The following is a 19,404-nucleotide window of genomic DNA, read 5'->3' as shown; positions in this document are numbered from 1 at the left end:
GTGTGCTATGTGATCGTAGAATACCCTTAAAATTGAAAGGAAAGTTTTATAGGACAGTTATAAGACCAGTTATGCTATATGGATTAGAATGTTGGGCGACGAAGAAACATAATATCCAAAAAGTAAAAGTTGCCGAGATGAGAATGTTTAGATGAATGAGTGATATAACATTAAAAGATAAATTAAAGAATGAACATATTCGTGGTAAGTTAGGTGTAACTCTTATATAAGATAAGATAAGATAAGGGAAGGACGACTCAGATGGTATGGACACTTGCAACGTAGGTCTTATAGTGCACATGTGAGGAAGAGTGATTTAGTTACTGTGGGGGGCAGTAGAAGGGGTAGGGGTAGACTTAAAATAACTTGGGAAGAGATAATGAGTAAGAATTTAATATCCTTGAATCTATCAAAAGAAATGGTGCATGATCGCATAAATTGGCGGAAAATGATTTATAAAGCCGACCCCACTTAGTGGGTCTAAGGGTTGGTTTTGTTGTTGTGTTGTTGGAAAGTTAAATGAAATTTTAGTCGCAGTGTTAAAATTTGATGTGCTTCTAATCTGGCAACTTTGTCATGTTTAGGTTAAATTAAGATTTTTTTTTTTTTTGGGGACAGAATAATAGTTCCAACTTGATATGCAATTAATACAAACATTTTATAAATAATTCATACATAAAGTGCCTTTGTTAGTGTCTATTTCTTAACATTTTAAAATACTAACACACAAATTTTAATTTGATAGATAACTTAAGAGTCCATTTGGGTTAAGGATTTTACCAAGGGAAAGAAAGAGGAAAAGATAGGAAGGAAATTTATTTTTCTTTATATATTTTTTTCCATACTAAGGCTTGTTTGGAACTTAGAAAATATTAGGAAAATGAAAAGAAAATATTAAAAAAATCTACATTTTCATGTTTGAGGAAAGTGAAAAAGAAAATAAAAAATATCAAATCTATGACAGTACAATGATTTTATACATCATTGATATTTAGTTTTTCCTAATTTTTAGTCATGGTAAAATAAACTTTTATTTTTAATAGTATTCTATATACAAGGAAAATACAAGGGATGACAAGTTTTCTCCTTTTTTTTCCTTTTCTTTTCTTTTCCCAAAAAAAAAAAAAATCTTAATCCAAAAGAATTCTAAATATTATTGAAAATTGAAGTTTGTTTTAATATGATTAAAAATATAAAAAAATAAAATATTATGATGAGTAGAATCAAAATTTCTTAATATTTTCCTTTCCTTAGCATTTTCTGAGTTCTAGATGGAAAACCTAAATAAAGACATATTATACGTTATGATGTCAATCAATTTTCTAATTTTCATCAAGTATCATTGTAAAAATTTTGGTTAAATATAAAAACTAGAAGATCCTCATAAGTGCGTGCATCCTATTTTAATTGAACAGTATGGAATTATCTTAATTAAATATTATTTTTAATCAATCAAAGTTTTATGGGAAATTTCAGTCAAATATTGAAATTTTTATAAAATACAAAAATAGTTATAAAAAAAAAACTACCAGTAAACTGGATTAACAGTCAAGTTTCTTGATTTGGCGACGCTTCGCACGGATTCCACCAGATGCTCATTGTCTTCGCAATCCTTAAGAACTAGATCTCGAAGGTTTTTCGGAAGCAACTCCGGCAGAGCTTCCAAACCACCAAACTTCTGAATCCGGAGAAATTGTAGGGAAGAGAGGCCGGGAAGAAGTTGTTCATGGTTGGGCAGAGACTTGAGCTTAGGCCAACCAAACAGATGTAGTGATTCAAGCTGGAATTGGTGGTGACAGTGGCGGTGGTGGTTGGTGCTGCAGAGAAGTGAGGGGAAACTATCCAGCTCCTCATTAAACCCTCCGATCTCTAGTCTCTTCAAGTCAGGGAGGCAGCACAATAGCCCTTCCGGCAAACTACTCAATCTTCTGCAATTCCAAATACATAAATATGAGAGGGAGTGCAATTTTAGTAAATCAGCCGGCACAGATTCCAGATTTGGGCAATCATTTATGCTTAATTTCTTGAGAGATGTGCAGAATTGCAGAGACGTCAATTCTTGACACGAATAGACTTTCATCTGCTGAAGGGAGGGCGGGAAGCCCTCTAAATTCGGGGGAAGAATGGATTTCAATATAGGGCAAATGCCTATATCCAACTCCTGAAGATTTGACAACTTCGCCATCCACGATGGTGACACAGCAGTACCCCCAAATTCATATATTATAAGTCGTTTCAGATCTGAGTGTGGTTGCAGCCCTTCCAGCACCTCATCATCATTTTCACCAATACCAACCTCATCATCATTACCCCATTGAAGCCCCAATGTTTCAATGTTTTTCTTTCCCTTCAAATTTGCCTTTTCAGCTTCTTCTTTACCCCTCACATGCTGTAGATCGTAAATCCATAATTCTCCTCTGAGCTCGTTCAAGGGTTCCAGCTCTTCAATTCGGCGTCCCCTGCCCCGACCCACCACAAACACCGGTAACGTCCGCAAATGAATTAACCGCCTCATCTCAATCGGTCCGTCCTTCATTATTCTCTCTGCATTGTAAAGGTCAAGTCCCAAATGTCTCAAGTTGATTAATGCTCTCATTTCTTTTGGTAGCTCCTGCAACATATAACAGTCCTTCATATTCAACGTCTGCAGATGGTATAGCTTGGTAATTGAATTCGGAAACCTTACAATGTCAGTACGGGAGACATCAAGGTACTTCAAATATTTCAACTTCCCAACAGAATCTGACAGAACCTTAATTTCACTCCGGCTTAAATCTAAAACTCTCAAGCATTTTGAGTAAACTAACACCTCATCGCAAACTTTAAAAACCCCTGATAAAATTAAGGTGCGTAATTTTTTACCCTTGTCTTTCCCAACTATGTGCTTCCCTTCTTCATAATCTGTCAATGATAAATGTCGGACTGCAGGGATTTCATTCCCCTGATATCCACCCTCCAATACCAGGATTTCAGATTTGGAAACAGATTGTGCAAGGTCATGCACAAGATCATGCATCTTGCATGATTTGATATCCCCATATATGACATCCCTTTCAACATCTTGAAACAAGGAATTATGCAACAGGACATTGAAGTACTCATTACCTTTGTCTTCCATCACCAAACCGCACTCTTGAGATGACTCAAGAAATCCTTGAGCCATCCATAGTTGGATTAGCTTTACTCTCTCAATGACATAATCCTTGGGGAAAATTGCAGTGTATGCGAAGCATTGTTTCAAAGAAGCCGATGGCAAATTGTCAAAGCTCAATTTCAATGCTGCTGTGATCCCATCCTCACTTTCTGGTAAATTCCATCTTTCGCTTTCCAAAATGGACAACCACTCTTGCTTCACCCTCTTAAAACGCATGATCCCTCCCAGCACCTTTGCTGCTAGTGGCACACCCCCACATTTTTTCACAATACCCCTTCCTATTTCAATAAAATCTTGAGTCTTCAGTACTCCACCGTCTACAAATGCCATTCTCTCAAATATTGCCCAACAATTTTCTTCTGATAGTTTCCCTAAGCGATGAGGAGGAAGTGTCTTCATAATTGAAGCCACTTTGTCGCTCCGAGTAGTCACAACAACGCTGTTTCCCACCTTTTTTGAACTCACTGACAGTAGACGACTTCGTAAATCTTCCCACTTATTCTGATTTTCATTCCAAACATCATCTAATACGAGAAGATATATTTTCCCTTCCAACTTATCCTTAATTTTTTCAAGGATGGTATCCAGATTTTCAATCCCACAACTTTCCTTGGTAAGAGATTCCAAAATCTCTTTTAGAATCCTTTTGGCATCAAAATTTTCAGATACACATACCCAAATTCTTACGTCAAAATGTTCTTTCACTCGCTCATCATTGTAGATTAGTTGAGCAAGCGTAGTCTTCCCGATGCCCCCCATACCCACTATTGGAATTACAGAGACATCATTACTGCATGAGCTAGTCACCTTATTTACTATAGTTAATACATCATTTTCCCTTCCAAATTTTGAATCATCTACGGTGGAGTTGGTCTCTCGACTCGCTCTTATGTGAGAAATTGGATCTATAGATAACATTGGTCTAAGCCCAAACCTAATCGCTTTGTTCATAGATTTTTCCAGTGAGATAATGACATTCCTTACTTTGTGACCTATCTTGATTCGGAACACAATGGGGCTAGAGAGTGAACAGAAGTTGCATACCTTCTTCATAAATTGGTTTTGAATTTGTACCTGACGTCGGAGTAGCTCGTACGAGAACTCATCCAGCACATCCTCCGCATCATAAGCCCTCTCTTCAAGATCCTTTAGCCAAATTTGAATAGCCTCTTCCTTGATCACTTGCCGTTTCTGGGCATCACGCAGTATAGCTTGAATCATTGTCAGTGATTCTCCAAGATTTTTGAGCTCGCCCTTGAAACCCCACGCAAGCTTTATTTCTACAGATGCCAGTGAACCCACCTTCCTTAATACTTCCTCTGTTGCAAAAGTGAGAACCATTTCAGCTGCCATATTAGTTTCCTTGCTTTGAATTCGATGAGCAACATCTAGAAAAGACTGATCCTCAGAAGCGCGAAGTGATGGAAAAGAAAGACGAGCACTGATACCTCACCAGACCCAGTTTGCTTTTTGGCTCAGCCGATCCATCCTACTTTAAATAATTAAATTCGTCAATTTCCATTGTCAGTATTCAAAATAAAAATAAAAAGATTGCAAAGCGAGGATGAGTATTCAAATAATTGTTGGTGTGAACGATTGGGAAGTGAGGGCGAAAATGTGGGACAGCATGTCAACATCAGATACCTTGTGGCTGCAATGATCAGAAGTCCTTTTCTTTTTCTTCTTTGTTTTAGACTATTTTTCCGTTGCTTAATGGTTGAATTTGTTTTTCTTTATAGAGTTTTTTACCAAACTATTAAACAAAAAAAAAATTAAAAAACACAAATATGAAGGAAATTGGAAAAATTTACACAAATATATCCAACCGACTTTCTAAAAGTCGATTTGAGCTTTAAAATAATAAAAAAAAAAAATGTCAACCGCCAAATCTTGTCAGTTAAAATAAAATAAAATAAAAAATCAAGAACCGACTTTTCACCCCTCCCAAATGCCCCCCCGCTAAAATAAAATCCCACATGTCCCCCCTCCCAGTTTTATCCGACGCAACCAAAATAAATCCCACTTTAAAGTGGGAATCATAAATTTTTTTTAATTTAAATAATAATAATAATATATATTTTTTAAATTTTAATATTTAAATAAACATTTATAAATAAAAAAATATTTTTAAGTGTCATTTAATACAATTTTTTTTATCTTTTATTTATTTTTAAAATGAATTTAAAAAAGTAAGTTAATTTTTTAATTTCAAAATAATATGTAAAAATGAATACAATAACAATTTTTTTTGAAATAATTTACTTTTGGGAATATTAAAACAAAAAATAACATCTTACTTCCTAATTACATAAAAAAATTATTTAACATATAATTAAGAATGAAATAAAATTGAATTAGTATATGTAATTAAATATATATATGTTATAGTTTTTTTATTTCATTACATTTTTCTTCTATTCCATTATTTCATTATACTCCCATTCTTTTTTATTTTTATATACCAAACATCAGTAAATTTATATAAGAAAAATTTAAAATTTTATATTTCTTGCCTACATTTGAGGGTATAAAATATGGATTTTAAATTTATTTTTTTGCAGGTCTGTACAAATATATAATATTTTTATAAAATAAAAAAATAAAAAAGAATGTAATATTTTTATAATTATTCAATAAACAAAAGTGGAGTAGAAATTGTTGAACCTACGAAGTATTGTGGGGGATGATGAGGGGTGAAGGGGGTATTGCGAATTGATGAAGGTACTGGGAGAGGTCTTGTATGACCTTGATAGTTTGAGCAAAGTTGAATTCCATGGTAAGGAAACTGCTCACGGAGAGGAGGAAAAATCAAGAGGACTACGGTTTCAGGATGCAAGGAGACTCGCAGGCAAGGGAGACAGGAAGAGAAGAAAGACAGAGCACGCCAGTTTTATGAATGAAACATATAGAAGTAAAGGGTTGGTGAGTTGATGAGCTTTGACCTAATATACTTCTTAAAAAATATATATATTTTAAGAAGACAATTTTGTGTGATGTATGCAGGTCAAAAACCAACTTTTCAAAAGTCGATTTTTGACATTTTCAAAATTTTTTTTGTTTTTTGTACCTAGATTTTTGTGCAAGTTTTTTGTTTTTAAATCCAAACCGACTTTTGAAAAGTCGGTTAGGAAAGAAATATTAAAATTTATAATTTTCCTATATAAAATAATAATTTTTTTTTCATTTTGAAATTTCCTATTTTACGTTCACTGGAATATAATTTTATATTAAATTTACTGATGTTTTGAATATTAAAATAAAAAAAATGAGAGTAGAATGAAATAATGGAATGGAAAAAAAGTGTAATCAAATAAAAAAGTAAAAAATATTTTTACTATTACATGACACTTAAACTTAGCTCAATAAGTCAAAGACTCGTTTGTCGTCACAATCGACCACACCCCCACCGCAAAAAATCGAGTTGCGACCGATTTGTATTGCATCAAATTCCCTATCACTAAAATAGATGTACGAGAGGGCAATTGAATGATGTGGTTTGAGTTTTGCCACAAAAAAAGTCACAATCGCAATCGGTGTCCAAAGAGGACTGGAGGTCATGACGGAGTTGACCCATCACATTAATTGTACTTAAAAATAATTTTTGAATCAAATAATGGAATGGAAAAAAAGGTGCAATGAAATAAAAAATTATAACATATATATATATATATAATTACATAGACTATTTCAATTTTATTTCATTCTTAATTATATGTTAAATAATTTTTTTTTTATGTAAATTGGGAAGTAAAATGTCCTTTTTTTGTCTTAATATTCCTAAAAGTAAATTATTTCAAAATTTTTTGTTATTGTATTCATTTTTATATAATATTTTAAAATTAAAAAATTAACTTGCTTTTTTTAATTCATGTGAAAAAAAAATAAGATGTAAAAAAATATTTTTTGTATTAAATGACACTTAAAAATATATATATATTTTTTTATAAATTTTTATTTAAATGTTAAAATTTGAAAAATAATATATATTTTATTATTATTTAAATTAAAAAAATTTATGATTCCCACTTTAAAGTGGGATTTGATTTTTTTTTGTGTGTGTGGGGGGGGGGGGGGGGGGGGGGGGGTTGTGGTTGGGGTGAGGCAGGGGGCAGAACTGGGAGGGAGGTGGGGAGACTTTTTGCACTGAAGAAGGTTCTTATTTTTTTTTGGTTGACAAGAGCTGACGGTTGACATTTTTTTATTATTTTAAAGCCCAAACTAACTTTTGGAAAGTCGGTTGGGTACATTTGTGTAAATTTTTTCCATTTCTTTCATATTTGTGTTTTTTGATTTTTTTATTTAATATTTTGGTAAAAAACTCTTTCTTTATAAGCCTCTGGCTCTGTAAAACATGGCAAACCTATGGAGTCAAGATTCATGAGTGTTTTCCTAGTTTATCCTTTTTTTTTAATATATATATATATATATATATATTAAATAATACCCTATTCTGTGAAGTATTTTCTAAAATGACTCTAATGTAATCTCGCTACTCCAAGTAGCGAGATTTGTGACATGTCACGTACCAAGATAAATATAGGCAAATTTCGCTACTTAGAGTAGTGAAATTTGCTTGCCATGTGTCTAGACCAGATTTTGATTGTCATTTAAATCTCGCTACTTCGTGCAGCGAGATTTTTCTAAATTTCGCTATGAGGAATTTTTTGTTTTCCCCTTATTTATTTATTTATTATAATAATGATTAATAATGTTTAAATCTCGCTACTCCAAGTAGCGAGATTTTTTGTGCATAAGGAATTTTTTGTTTTCCCTTTATTTATTATAATAATGACTAATTAAATTATTGGAGGGAAGAATCATTTATTAATTTAAATTTTCACATAGAATAAATTACATTTTGTAATTTAGTTAAAAATATTATTTTTATCATAAATTAATATAACAGTCATACATTATAAATATACACTAATTATATCTAATTAAATAAGGAAATCTTCTATTATTTTATTGAGTAGGAAATATTTAAATATTAATTTAAAATAATTATTATTGAAGTTGTTAATCAATTAGATAGACTAATTAATTGATAACAGCAACCTTCTGTTTAGGCCTTATTTAGAAAATGAAAAATGGGGAAAAAAAAGTAAAAGAAATATAAGAGAATTTAATTTTCATATTTCATATCAAGAAAATTGAGGGAAAAAAAAGTATTACAAAAAGAATGCATAAAAATATAATTTTAGAAACGATCAACATTTGAATTTTCTAAATTATTAATCGTATAAAATAAGTTATCATTTTTTAAATGAGTTTCCTTTTTTAATACAAAATTTTTCATTGAAATGAATCTTAAAACATACCCGTGTACTGGAGATTAACGAGCTCAATCCAAAAAAGGAAAACCCGATTCCACTGTAAATGACAATTACTTGGGTTGATTTGATAGTCAAATAGGCACCAGAGAGTCTTTTGAAATGCTCCTTCAGCAACCTCCTGGAGAGGGAATCTTCTTGCAAGCCATTTCACCACCTTTTTCCACAAAAAAAAAAAATCCCACCAAGAAATGAACCCCAATACACACCGATTCGCATTACGTAATAGGCCTATCAAATTCTTCAAAATAATAAAACAAAAACAACAGAGTCAATGCAGACACCGATCATAATAGAAATCAGAACCACAAAACCCTCCCAACACAACGAAAAAGCAAAGATCGAAGTTTGAAAGAAATCGACAGATAAAGAAATGAAATTATTGGCAAAAGAGAGAGAGTGGGAAGTGATGCAGAGGCCTTCAGGGAGAGATTGGGAAGTGAGATTGAATTCAAGAATAGAGAAGATGGGCTTGTCTGTTGCCCTATTTATAGGTGGGCTTTGTTAGCGTTACGGGGAGGATATTCATCCCAAATCTCTTTGGCAGAGTTCGATCTATGACCATGGTCGCGACCTCGACAAGCCGCTCTCTGTTCATCGAATATGCCCAAAAGGTATCGACATTCTATTTGAATTCAAGCTTTATTGAATCACTTTAATTTCGTACGCCATGGAAATGACTTTCAGTCCTCGAACTGTAGAAGAGATCTTCAAGGATTACAATGGTAGATGAGCTAGCCTTATTCGTGCCTTAACCTATGATGTTGATGATTGTTATGGCCTCTGTGATCGAGATAAGGAGAACCTGTGTTTGTATGTACAGCCAAATGAAACTTGGGAAGTTACTCTTTTGGCCGAGGAAATTCCGCTTCCTGAACCTGCACTTTGGATAATGATGGACAAGTTAAAGGCAACCTGAGACTTGCAGATGAAAGTTACGAGGAAGATGAAAATGAACATAGTGAAACCCTTTGTGGAAGCTGCGGTGGAAGCTACAATGCTGATGAGTTTTGGATTGGTTGCAACATTTGTGAGAAGTGGTTCCATGAAAAGTGTGTGAAGATTACCCCCACTAAGGCTGAAAGTATTAAGCAATACAAATGCCCATCTTGTAAGACTTTTTTCCCGATTTATTTTTTTTTAAGAAAATATATTAAATAATACATTTTTTGGGCAAATAATTTCCGCAATGAGTCTGACGTAATATCGCTACTTGGTCCAGCGAGATTTGCCACGTGTCACGAAACGACATCTCTCATTTGATGTGGTCTTCTAAATTTGTATGTCATGTGTGTATGAGATAATCTTTTGGCCTTACTAGCATGTTCAAACCCCCCAAAAAAATCCCTTTTTCTTACTTGAATCATTCGCCTAAATGGAAACTAAAATATGACTTTTAATATTTGATAACATCAAGTATCCATATCCTTTGTATCCATTAGTTAATTAACTTAGAATAATTTTCACTCATTAGTTACTTAACTATTTGATTTAGGGATGGGGTTAGCAAGTCTTAGTTCAACCAAGTTTTGAACATTGAGCTGGATCAAATTATAGAGGTGTTTGTGCTTATCCAAGTCCTTTTTTTTTACACTTGTTACCCACACTATTCGTTGGATTAATTTGAAATGGATATGTGATCATAAAATTTTTTAACAATGTTTCATATGTGTAGGCATGTTGGCTAACAAAGATAGTCTTCTGGTTTGAAATTTGACTTCGTTTGGTACATGCTTGAGCATGCATGTTGAGTTGTGTTTGGGTTGCGGGGGAGGGGGGGGGGGGAAGGGAGATATAAGGTTCAAATTTCAAGAACAAAGCTCAGCCTTCTAATTATTGTTAACCTTCATGTATGCAGTTACACTGATATGCTATGCTCATTTGTCAGCAACTTTCATTCACAATTCATGAAGTTTGACGTTATTTTCGTTTTTCTTTTGTGGTAACTATGCCGTTCTTGACCTACTTTGTGAGCATGAATTGTTTTCACATAAATCATGGTATGTCTAATGAGTTAGTGTATATTTATAACGTATGATTGTTATATTGAGTTCATTAGTTGTTGTTGACCCAATATTTTATAATATGAATAGTAGTAATCTGAGTATTGGAACTTAAAATTTGATATACATTTAGCGTAGTGTGGGCGTCCAATTATATAAAAAATCATTATTGTAGAAAATTCGGCAGAGTCCCCTTTAAAAATTGAGCATATCCCATCCATGCACCTGTTCAAAGAAAACATTTATCCAACACAATCGATACTAGTATGTTCACAACGTTACATTCACCAGTTTCATATACATCCAACTTATCAAATTACTATAAAAACTTCGGCAGAGTCCCCCTTTAAAAATTGAGCATATCCATTCATGCACCTGTTCAAAGAAAACATTTATCCAACACAATTAATACTAGTATGTTCACAACGTTACATTCATTACTTTCATACACATGATTGATCTATCAAATTACTATAAAATTTTTGGCAGAGTCCCCTTTAAAAAGTGAGCATATCCATCCATGCACCTGTTGAAAGAAAATATTTATCGAACACAATCAATACTAGTATGTTCACAACGTTACATTCACCAGTTTCATACACATCGAACGTATCAAATTACTATTAAAATTTCGGCAGAGTCCCTTTTAAAAATTGAGCATATCCATCCATGCATGTGTTCAAAGAAAACATTTAACCAACACAATCGATACCAGTATGTTCACATTGTTACATTTACTAGTTTTATATACATCAAACCTATCAAATTACTATATAAATTTCGGTAGAATCCACTTTAAAAATTGAGCATATCCATCCATGCACCTATTCAAAGAAAACATTTATCCTACACAATCGATACCACTATGTTCACAATGTTACATTCACCACTTTCATGTATACATCTGTGGGAAACAAATATGAAACGTTCATTTACACGAGTCATAACCAAATTTCACATCATGTGGAAAATGAATAAATATTTGTAATTATAGATAAATAATACAACGATGCTCTTTACAATTGAAAAAAGAAAAAAATATAATGTTGCACAAATGAAATAATAGAACGATCATCTATACAAATGAAAGAATGGACATCTTGATGCTGTACAGAAGAATTAATACAACGATGATCTATACAAGTTAAAAAATGAACAAAAAGATGCTTGCCACTTTAAATAATACGATGATCTATACAAATGAAATAATGAACAAATACATGATGTACAAATGAAAGAATGAACCAATACATGTTGTACAAGTGAAATAATACGACGATGATCTCCTACTTGGTGCCATAGGGAGGTCGTCTCTGGTGTCGGGGTGGTTGCCGTCTGCATCTGCCCTCTCTTGGCTACTCCTCCGCGTCTGGCATCCGAGCTCGTCGATGTGCTACATGTTCGTCATCTACGCCCATAGGTATTGCATCATCTATATCCATGCGAAGTAGAAAGGGAGCTAACTCATATAAAGTCTCTGGACGAGTCCGAGGTGGCAAAGCAGGTGCATCCACCTCCTCCGCATTGAGAGGGTCGTCTAGCAGGTATGACATTGGCGGGATGGCGGTAGAGTCAGACGGGGTGTCCACCTGTCTATTGGACGGGTTCGCAATATCGGCGACTGTTGATGGGGCATACGGTGCGGACGACTTGAATACGTACTCAGCTAGTACAACAGGCGGGGAGAAAGCCGGACTCGATGGCCGACTGGAGAAAGCTGCTCGACCTCCTCGTACTGGAGCTACTCAACCTCCTCATATGGTGTAGGGATCCATTGTCCATCTTTGTGGACAATGTCCAAACCTGCTCTCGCTAAATCGCTCACAACGGGCTTTGAATAGAGTAGGTCGACTTGATGTAGTACGTCCGCCTGCAGCATACGAAAAAAGTGGTTACCACATTGACATCGTAATGTAGACAGTAAAAAATTACATATGCGTTACAGTATTCTTACGAGGCTCATGTAGACTGTTGTGGTCCTATTTATGAAGCGTCGTGTGATGGACCTATACCACGTATAATATAGGTCCTCCAGACCCATCGGACCGTCCGCCTTCACTCCCTGTATGATGTACTCTTGCTGATGCCTCCACATAATCATGTACATCGCGTGCTTGACAGCCTAATCCGTGTTCCCTCGACCGCGACCATCAATCTCGTGTAGGTCATCCCCACGTATATCGAACCCCACGTCAAAAAGCGGTCTGAAATACCTTATCGATAGCCGAACTAACGCATCACTCGATTAGGGAGATGCCAATCGATAATATCAAAACATATGAGTGGCACTCGGGCTACCCACAGGTCCTTCCCAACTGCATAATTAGCCGGTAGGTCGGCTAGAACGTCAACCGTGTAGGGCGCCCATATAAACTGCGCGAAAACATATGTAAAATGTAAGAGGTGGGTAGGGCTATCTGATAAATATGCAATACGGTCAATACACTTGAATGAGACTATATCTCATGCTCGCGGTGCATGTTCAACTCGAACCTGTATCAGGGCAACGTATATTGCGCAACATTTGATGCCAACAACTGATCCCTCCACCCGTACAAAATAATACGTAAGTGATCCTTTCTGGAGATTAACCAAAACCACGTTTAGTGATCCTATAACTTTATTATGATCATTAAACTCTCTTATAGCTTTTAAATTTTTGAGTATATAGATTTTATAGTATCTTTATTTGGTTAAAAAAATTTCAGACCTTAGATTTGGATTTAGATTTGGATGTATTTGAATAATTTTTAATATAATTTTACCTTACATTTTATTTAAATCCAATGCAAATTCACATTCAAATCTGAGGTCTCTCCAAAGATAAGGTAATAATATTTTTATCATAAAAATATATAATTTATATATGCATGTCAGAATGTTATTTAATTAAGTACAAATCACTTCATAAGTTAGGAAAATTTTAAAATATTCCTAGGATTTTTTTTTACTTCATAAATTCTGGTGATTTATTAGGTTAACAATCTGAATACTCAACATTTAAATAAGGACTAGAGATAGTGTGTTATTAAATAATTGGAATAAAACAATTATCTCCTTCAAATGAGTGAATTAAATAAAAATTTAATTATATAATAAAAATATTAATTTTTTCCAAAGATAAAATAAAATAAGTATTAATATATTTTTACAACATGAATTTATTGCCATGCATCAATTTAAAATTGTGCATCTTCAAGTAAAATTATATATGCTTTTACATTCAAATTTATTCAAATTCATATAATCTACAATTTATGTTCGTGAACTTGTGTTCTCAAATGGAACACATATAAAAAAATTACCAAGAAACTAGAACTTGGCTCTTGCATGCATGAGAAAGAAGAAGATCAAGAAGAACATAAGATTAGTGTCGATATATGTAGTGTTAACGAGAGGTTACTGTTAAATTTTTTAACATTGCAAGAGACTTGTGTCTTTTTTTTGGTAAATTTTATTTTTTGAAAGAAAAATTATATAAATCCTTCCTGGAGATTAACCAAAAACACGTTTAGTCATCCTATAACTCTATTATGATCATTAAACTCTCTTAATTTTAAGATTATATTTTAATTATATTTTATTAATAATTAATAGGTTAATAAATAATATAAGATTATTATATTTAATTAACAATAATCTTGTTATTAATGTATGTATACAGCATATTACTATGATATAAAATTAAGATAAAAATGAATATTACTAATTTAAATCAACATATTAATTTATTTAATGTTAATTTAAATTAATAAATAGTTCTTGTTCAATCCAGAATTGAATTATAATAATTAATGTCATAATATATTGGTATGTATATGTGTGTGTACAGTTGCATGCATACATGATTTAGAGCGTTATCATTACTTTTTTCTTTTACAAATTATCATTACTTTTTTTTTATTCTTTAAATATAATTACAAATATATATACGATTTAAATATTTTATTTTTTAAAAATTATAATAAATTATTTACATCTTCAATAAAAAAAATTATATATTTAAAAACTTAATAAAGTGGTGCCCAAGTTCATTTACAGGCTTGACTAATACATCAAGTTAACAAGCCTGTCTCTCTACCTTCTCCACATAAATATAAAGGTTTTAATCTCAATTCAAAAGGCCATAACGCCCAATACTCAAATATGACTCTAACTAAAGAAAATTATGAATTTATCGACTAAGCAACCATAGTGACAATTATATAATAGAATATTTTACAAAATCAAACAGTTAAAAAAATATTTATTTGTGTTTATTAAATTTGTTTTATGTAGTGTCATACAAGTATTAGAATTTACACACCTACAAGATTTGTGTTTATTTAATTTTTTAATGGGAGCATTAATTTAATTGTAATTATTATTTTATAGAGTACCCTAAAAAATGATTGCTTTTTTGAAACTCCTAATAAACATGATATTTAATTTAATATTTTGAAATTGATCCAAAAATAAATTATTTAATATTCAAAGTTTGTAACATAAATTTATAATTTAGCTTTTATAATGAATAATGATATTTAGAATATATTTTTTTTTTTGTAACTGTTAACCGTTTTGTAACATCTAATAAAAGTTGATATCTATATCCTTTTCTTATATATATACAACGACCTGAAGAATAATGATATCTAAATAATAAAAAGAAAGGCAAATGGAAACCGGAAATATTTTGCGTACGTCGACGACATTGCATTTTAGAAAGGATAATCCTAAGGAATTTTTTAGCTCTTCGTCGACGAATACAGGGGACTCGTTGACGAGGGTATAACAGGAGCTCGTCGACGAGGACGGGATTCGTCGACAAAAATATAATTGGGCTCGTCAACGAGGAATTACTGAGAGGATGATTTTAGGGTTTCTAAATTTTGTCGACGAAGGGGAGAGTTCGTCAACGAATTTTGTATTGACCTCGTTGACGAGATGACGTGGCTCATCGACGAAGGCCACAGTTTAAATAGGCCTAAAGTTCATTTTTGGCCAAAATTTTTTGCACAACACTTCTCTCTCTCTCTTACCCTTCAGTCCCTCCACCTTCTCTCTTCGATCTCGAGCTGGATTTTCGCTGGTTCGAAGATCTAAAGCCACCACGACGCTCCTGGGAAAATTCTCTGCAAGTCTGCCAGAGCGGATCGTCGGTGGGGCTGAGTTGGAAACCATTTTAAATCTAGGGTAAGACTTTCTACTCAATATTTGGATTTTTGACAGTTGTAGAAAGTATTATACGCGTAGAAATATTGAACTTTAGTTCTGGGGAATGTTGTTTCTCGGGTGTTGAGTTGGGAACCCTGTGGGTGCGGGACAGATTTTCTTAGGGGCTTTTCAGGAATCAGATAAGGGGATAAATTAAGTTAGTTCTTTTTGAGAAAGTGTATGTATATGTATATATCATTTGATTTTAGGAAAGTAAATATGTTCATATATATGATTTATATTTGAGAAAATACTGTTGAAAATGATGGTATGTTGAATATGCGGAAAATCTGTTAGTGTGTTTTGAGTATAAAATGTTATGAAATACCATTTTCTAGAAATGTGATTATGACACGGATTTTTATAATGAAAAAATCAGCGTATGGGCCAAGATTTTTTATATGTTTTGCCGGTGTATGGGTCATGCTATGTTGATTTGCCAACGTACGTGCTGAGCTATGGATATATTTTGTCGGCGTACGGGCCGAGCTATAGATGTGATTTGCCAGTGTACGGACTGAGCTATGTATATGATTTGTCGGCGTACGGGCCGAACTATGGATGTGATTTGCCAGCGTACGGATTATGCTATGATTTATCGGCCTACGGACCGAGTTATGATAAAATATGTAATACTGGTGTACGGGCCAATGATTTTCATGATATACGTATGTATGCAAAATGATATGATTGATCTGATAATTAATGATATGAGATATTCATGTATCACAGTTTCAGTATATGTTATATGGTATCAGAACCTGTTAGCTTGGTCTAGGCTAACGCTTGCACGGTACCATTTCTATGTGTCTATGGTCATCATGATCATGATATTTGTGTTAACGCCGTTGGACGGAATGGTGTGAGATTGGATGGTCGATGTGGTTTATAAAAAGTGTGTAAGCGCCCCTGATGTACGGACTAGGTCTGGCAGACCCATAAGACTTACAGACTGTAATTTTGACTTGGCAATGGTCGGCCAACCATTGTCAGGTCCCGCCTTCGGGCCACACAACCCAATCATGTGGGGGTAATACATGACAACGGCCAACTAACCTACTAGGAATCTCGCTACTTGGAGTAGCGAGATTTGTTTAAATCTCACTACTCCAAGTAGCGAGATTACGTCAGAGTCATTTTGAGAAATACTTCATAGAATAGGGTATTGTTTAATATATATATTTTTAAAAATGTTAAATCGGGAAAAAACTTCGAGACTCATCCTTTTACCAAACAATTAAAGTAAATGAGGGGCATAAAAATAAAAAATACCAAACAACCAAATAACGTAGCCCAACCAAAAATAAAAGGAAAAAGAACACTCAGTTTTATTATTGTACTTCTAAAATAAAATGGTCTACTTTTGTTTGAATTCCATGTTACTTTAAATTCATATTTAATTATTTAAGTTAATGTTTCAAAGGTTTAAAGTAATGGATTTGCTTGTATTAAGAACCACACAATTAATACTTTAGTACTTTTTTATCCTTTTCCTCTGAAAAGTAATGTAAAAGAATAGATATCCTGCATGTGCCACCATCGTACAATCAGGCCAAGCACGCTAATATGTCATAAGATATCGAATAATGTCTTCTGCTTTATTAAAGTTGGGCCACAATTATTACGTTTGATATTGTAAGCACCCTAAAAATACAAACAGGGGACGAAGATGTAGCAAGTTGCCTAATTTGTTATATTTATATATTTTTTTCTTTGTTTTATAATAATGTCTAATATAATAATCCTAACAAATCATAGTCAATCTGGACCCATGGGTACCAGAGATATACCTGAAATACAACATGAATACCTAAACAGCGAAAAACGTAAAATCATATTCATATCAAATCAACCAACCAACACAATACTAGAGTTGTGCTACAACCGTTACATGCATACACCCCCAAAATAACCAAAAGGTGCCCTAGTGTAGTGACCCGAATAATTTCCATAAATTAATAACAGGAGAAATAGAGAAAAGAAGAAATATAAAATAGGGTCTCGTCGATGAACATAGGGGCTTCGTCGACGAGCACACACGAGGGTCTTGTCGATGAGGATTTGTCTCGTCAACGAGATGATACCAAAAGGCTATTTTACAAGTTTTGAATTTCGTCGACGAGTTGTAAGCATTTGTCAACGAATTTTCTTCTAAACCTCGTTGATGAAGTGATGTGACTCGTCGACAAAAGCCAATGTATAAATAGCCTAAACTTCATTTTCAGCCAAAATTTCACACAAGAAAACTCCTTTCTCTCTCTATTTCGTCCCTTCCCCCTTCTCTCTAAGTATTTGGGCTGGATTCTCACCAATTCGACAATTCGAGGCCACCATGACGCTCCTGGGGAAGTTCTTTTCAAGTCTACTGGAGCGGATCGTTGATGGGACTGATTTGAAATTCATCCTAATCTTAGGGTAAGACATTATATTTAGAATTTGTCTTTCCCACAGTTATAAGAAATGTAGTATACGAAGAAATACTGATATTTTATTTTAGGAGATATTGTTTTTAGGGTGTTGAGTGAGGAAGCAGGTGTAAAGCCAGAACACAGTTGGAGCTTTCTCAGAAATTAGGTAAAAGAAATATGTTATGCTAGGAAATTTTTAGAATGTATAATAGAAGATTATGTATGTATATTTACAAGCATGTTGATCAGTTTATTTTTCTAGAATATCATGAGTATTATTATTTCAGTGAAATTACAGATATGAAGCATGAGATTTTAATTACACAGTTGTGTAGCCTGAGTTTATTATAGTTTAATATATTGATTATGAAATTTTACAGATTCCCAGTTATACAGTTTATTAGCAGAAAATAAAATTTATTGCATTTTTCAGAATAACATGATTTCTAAATCATAACACTCAAACAAAAACTACAGATATTTCAGATAGATATTACAGATATAAATTTCAGACATTACAACTCAGATTTACAGTGTTATGGTAGTTTTGAATTCATGTTAAAATAGCAAGATAATTATATATATATATATATATATATATATATATATATATATATATATATATAGTATTACATTGTATCAGATCCCTGAGGATATTACAGATAGACACAGACAACAGAGCACGACACCGTCTGTAGTGACCCAAATAATAATAGCATGTTAATAATAAGAGGGAGAGAAAATAGATACAGAAACAGAAGGAGGCCGTAGACTACGTCGACGACATTGTATTTTGGAGATAATATTAAATAATCATAAATTTAGGAAATTGCCAAGCTTCGTCGACAAACACAGGGTTTTGTCGATGAAGGCCTTAAGAATTTTGTCGATTAACACAGGGCTTCGTCGACGAGAAAATACCAAGAGAGGTTCTGGGGCAGTCTGAATTTTGTCGACGAATACAGGGTTTTGTCGACGAATTTATTGAAGGATTCGTCGATGAAGTGACGGGTCTTGTCGACGAATATGGCAGTATATAAGGATGGAAACCAAGATATTTCTCATTTTTTCACCGCGCCTCTCTCTCCTCTCTCTCTCTCTCTCTCTACGCCACTCTCTCCCTTCTCTCTTCCATTTCGGCCCCACTAGTCGCCGGATCGACGATCCGAAGCTACCACGACGCTCTTTGCAAAGTTCTTTGCAAGACTACCAGAGCGGATCGTGAGGAAAACGAAGTTGGATTTCATCCCAAATTCATGGTAAGAACTTTTATCTAGTTTTTGACTTCCTGGCAGTTATAGGAAATGATG

The 19,404-nt window shown here is 33.5% G+C and overlaps 1 protein-coding gene across 1 annotated transcript; it reads right to left on the bottom strand.

Moving 5' to 3' along the window:
- Positions 1 to 1,464: 1,464 nt before the first annotated feature.
- On the bottom strand, positions 1,465 to 4,601 carry LOC131150486 (putative disease resistance protein RGA3). Its single transcript, XM_058101213.1, has one exon. It carries the CDS (start codon positions 4,505 to 4,507, stop codon positions 1,526 to 1,528), a length of 2,982 nt encoding a protein of 993 aa, XP_057957196.1. The 5' UTR covers positions 4,508 to 4,601; the 3' UTR covers positions 1,465 to 1,525.
- Positions 4,602 to 19,404: the final 14,803 nt, after the last annotated feature.

This window comes from Malania oleifera, chromosome 3 (assembly GCF_029873635.1).
Source record: "Malania oleifera isolate guangnan ecotype guangnan chromosome 3, ASM2987363v1, whole genome shotgun sequence".
Lineage (NCBI taxonomy): Eukaryota > Viridiplantae > Streptophyta > Magnoliopsida > Santalales > Ximeniaceae > Malania > Malania oleifera.
The sequence above is the reverse complement of the archived record's forward strand: the minus strand, read 5'-3'. Positions and strand labels throughout refer to the sequence as shown.

Bases quoted from the DNA above. Each gene is read 5' to 3' on its own strand.
- LOC131150486 (XM_058101213.1), bottom strand. From the start codon at position 4,507: ATGGCAGCTGAAATGGTTCTCACTTTTGCAACAGAGGAAGTATTAAGG.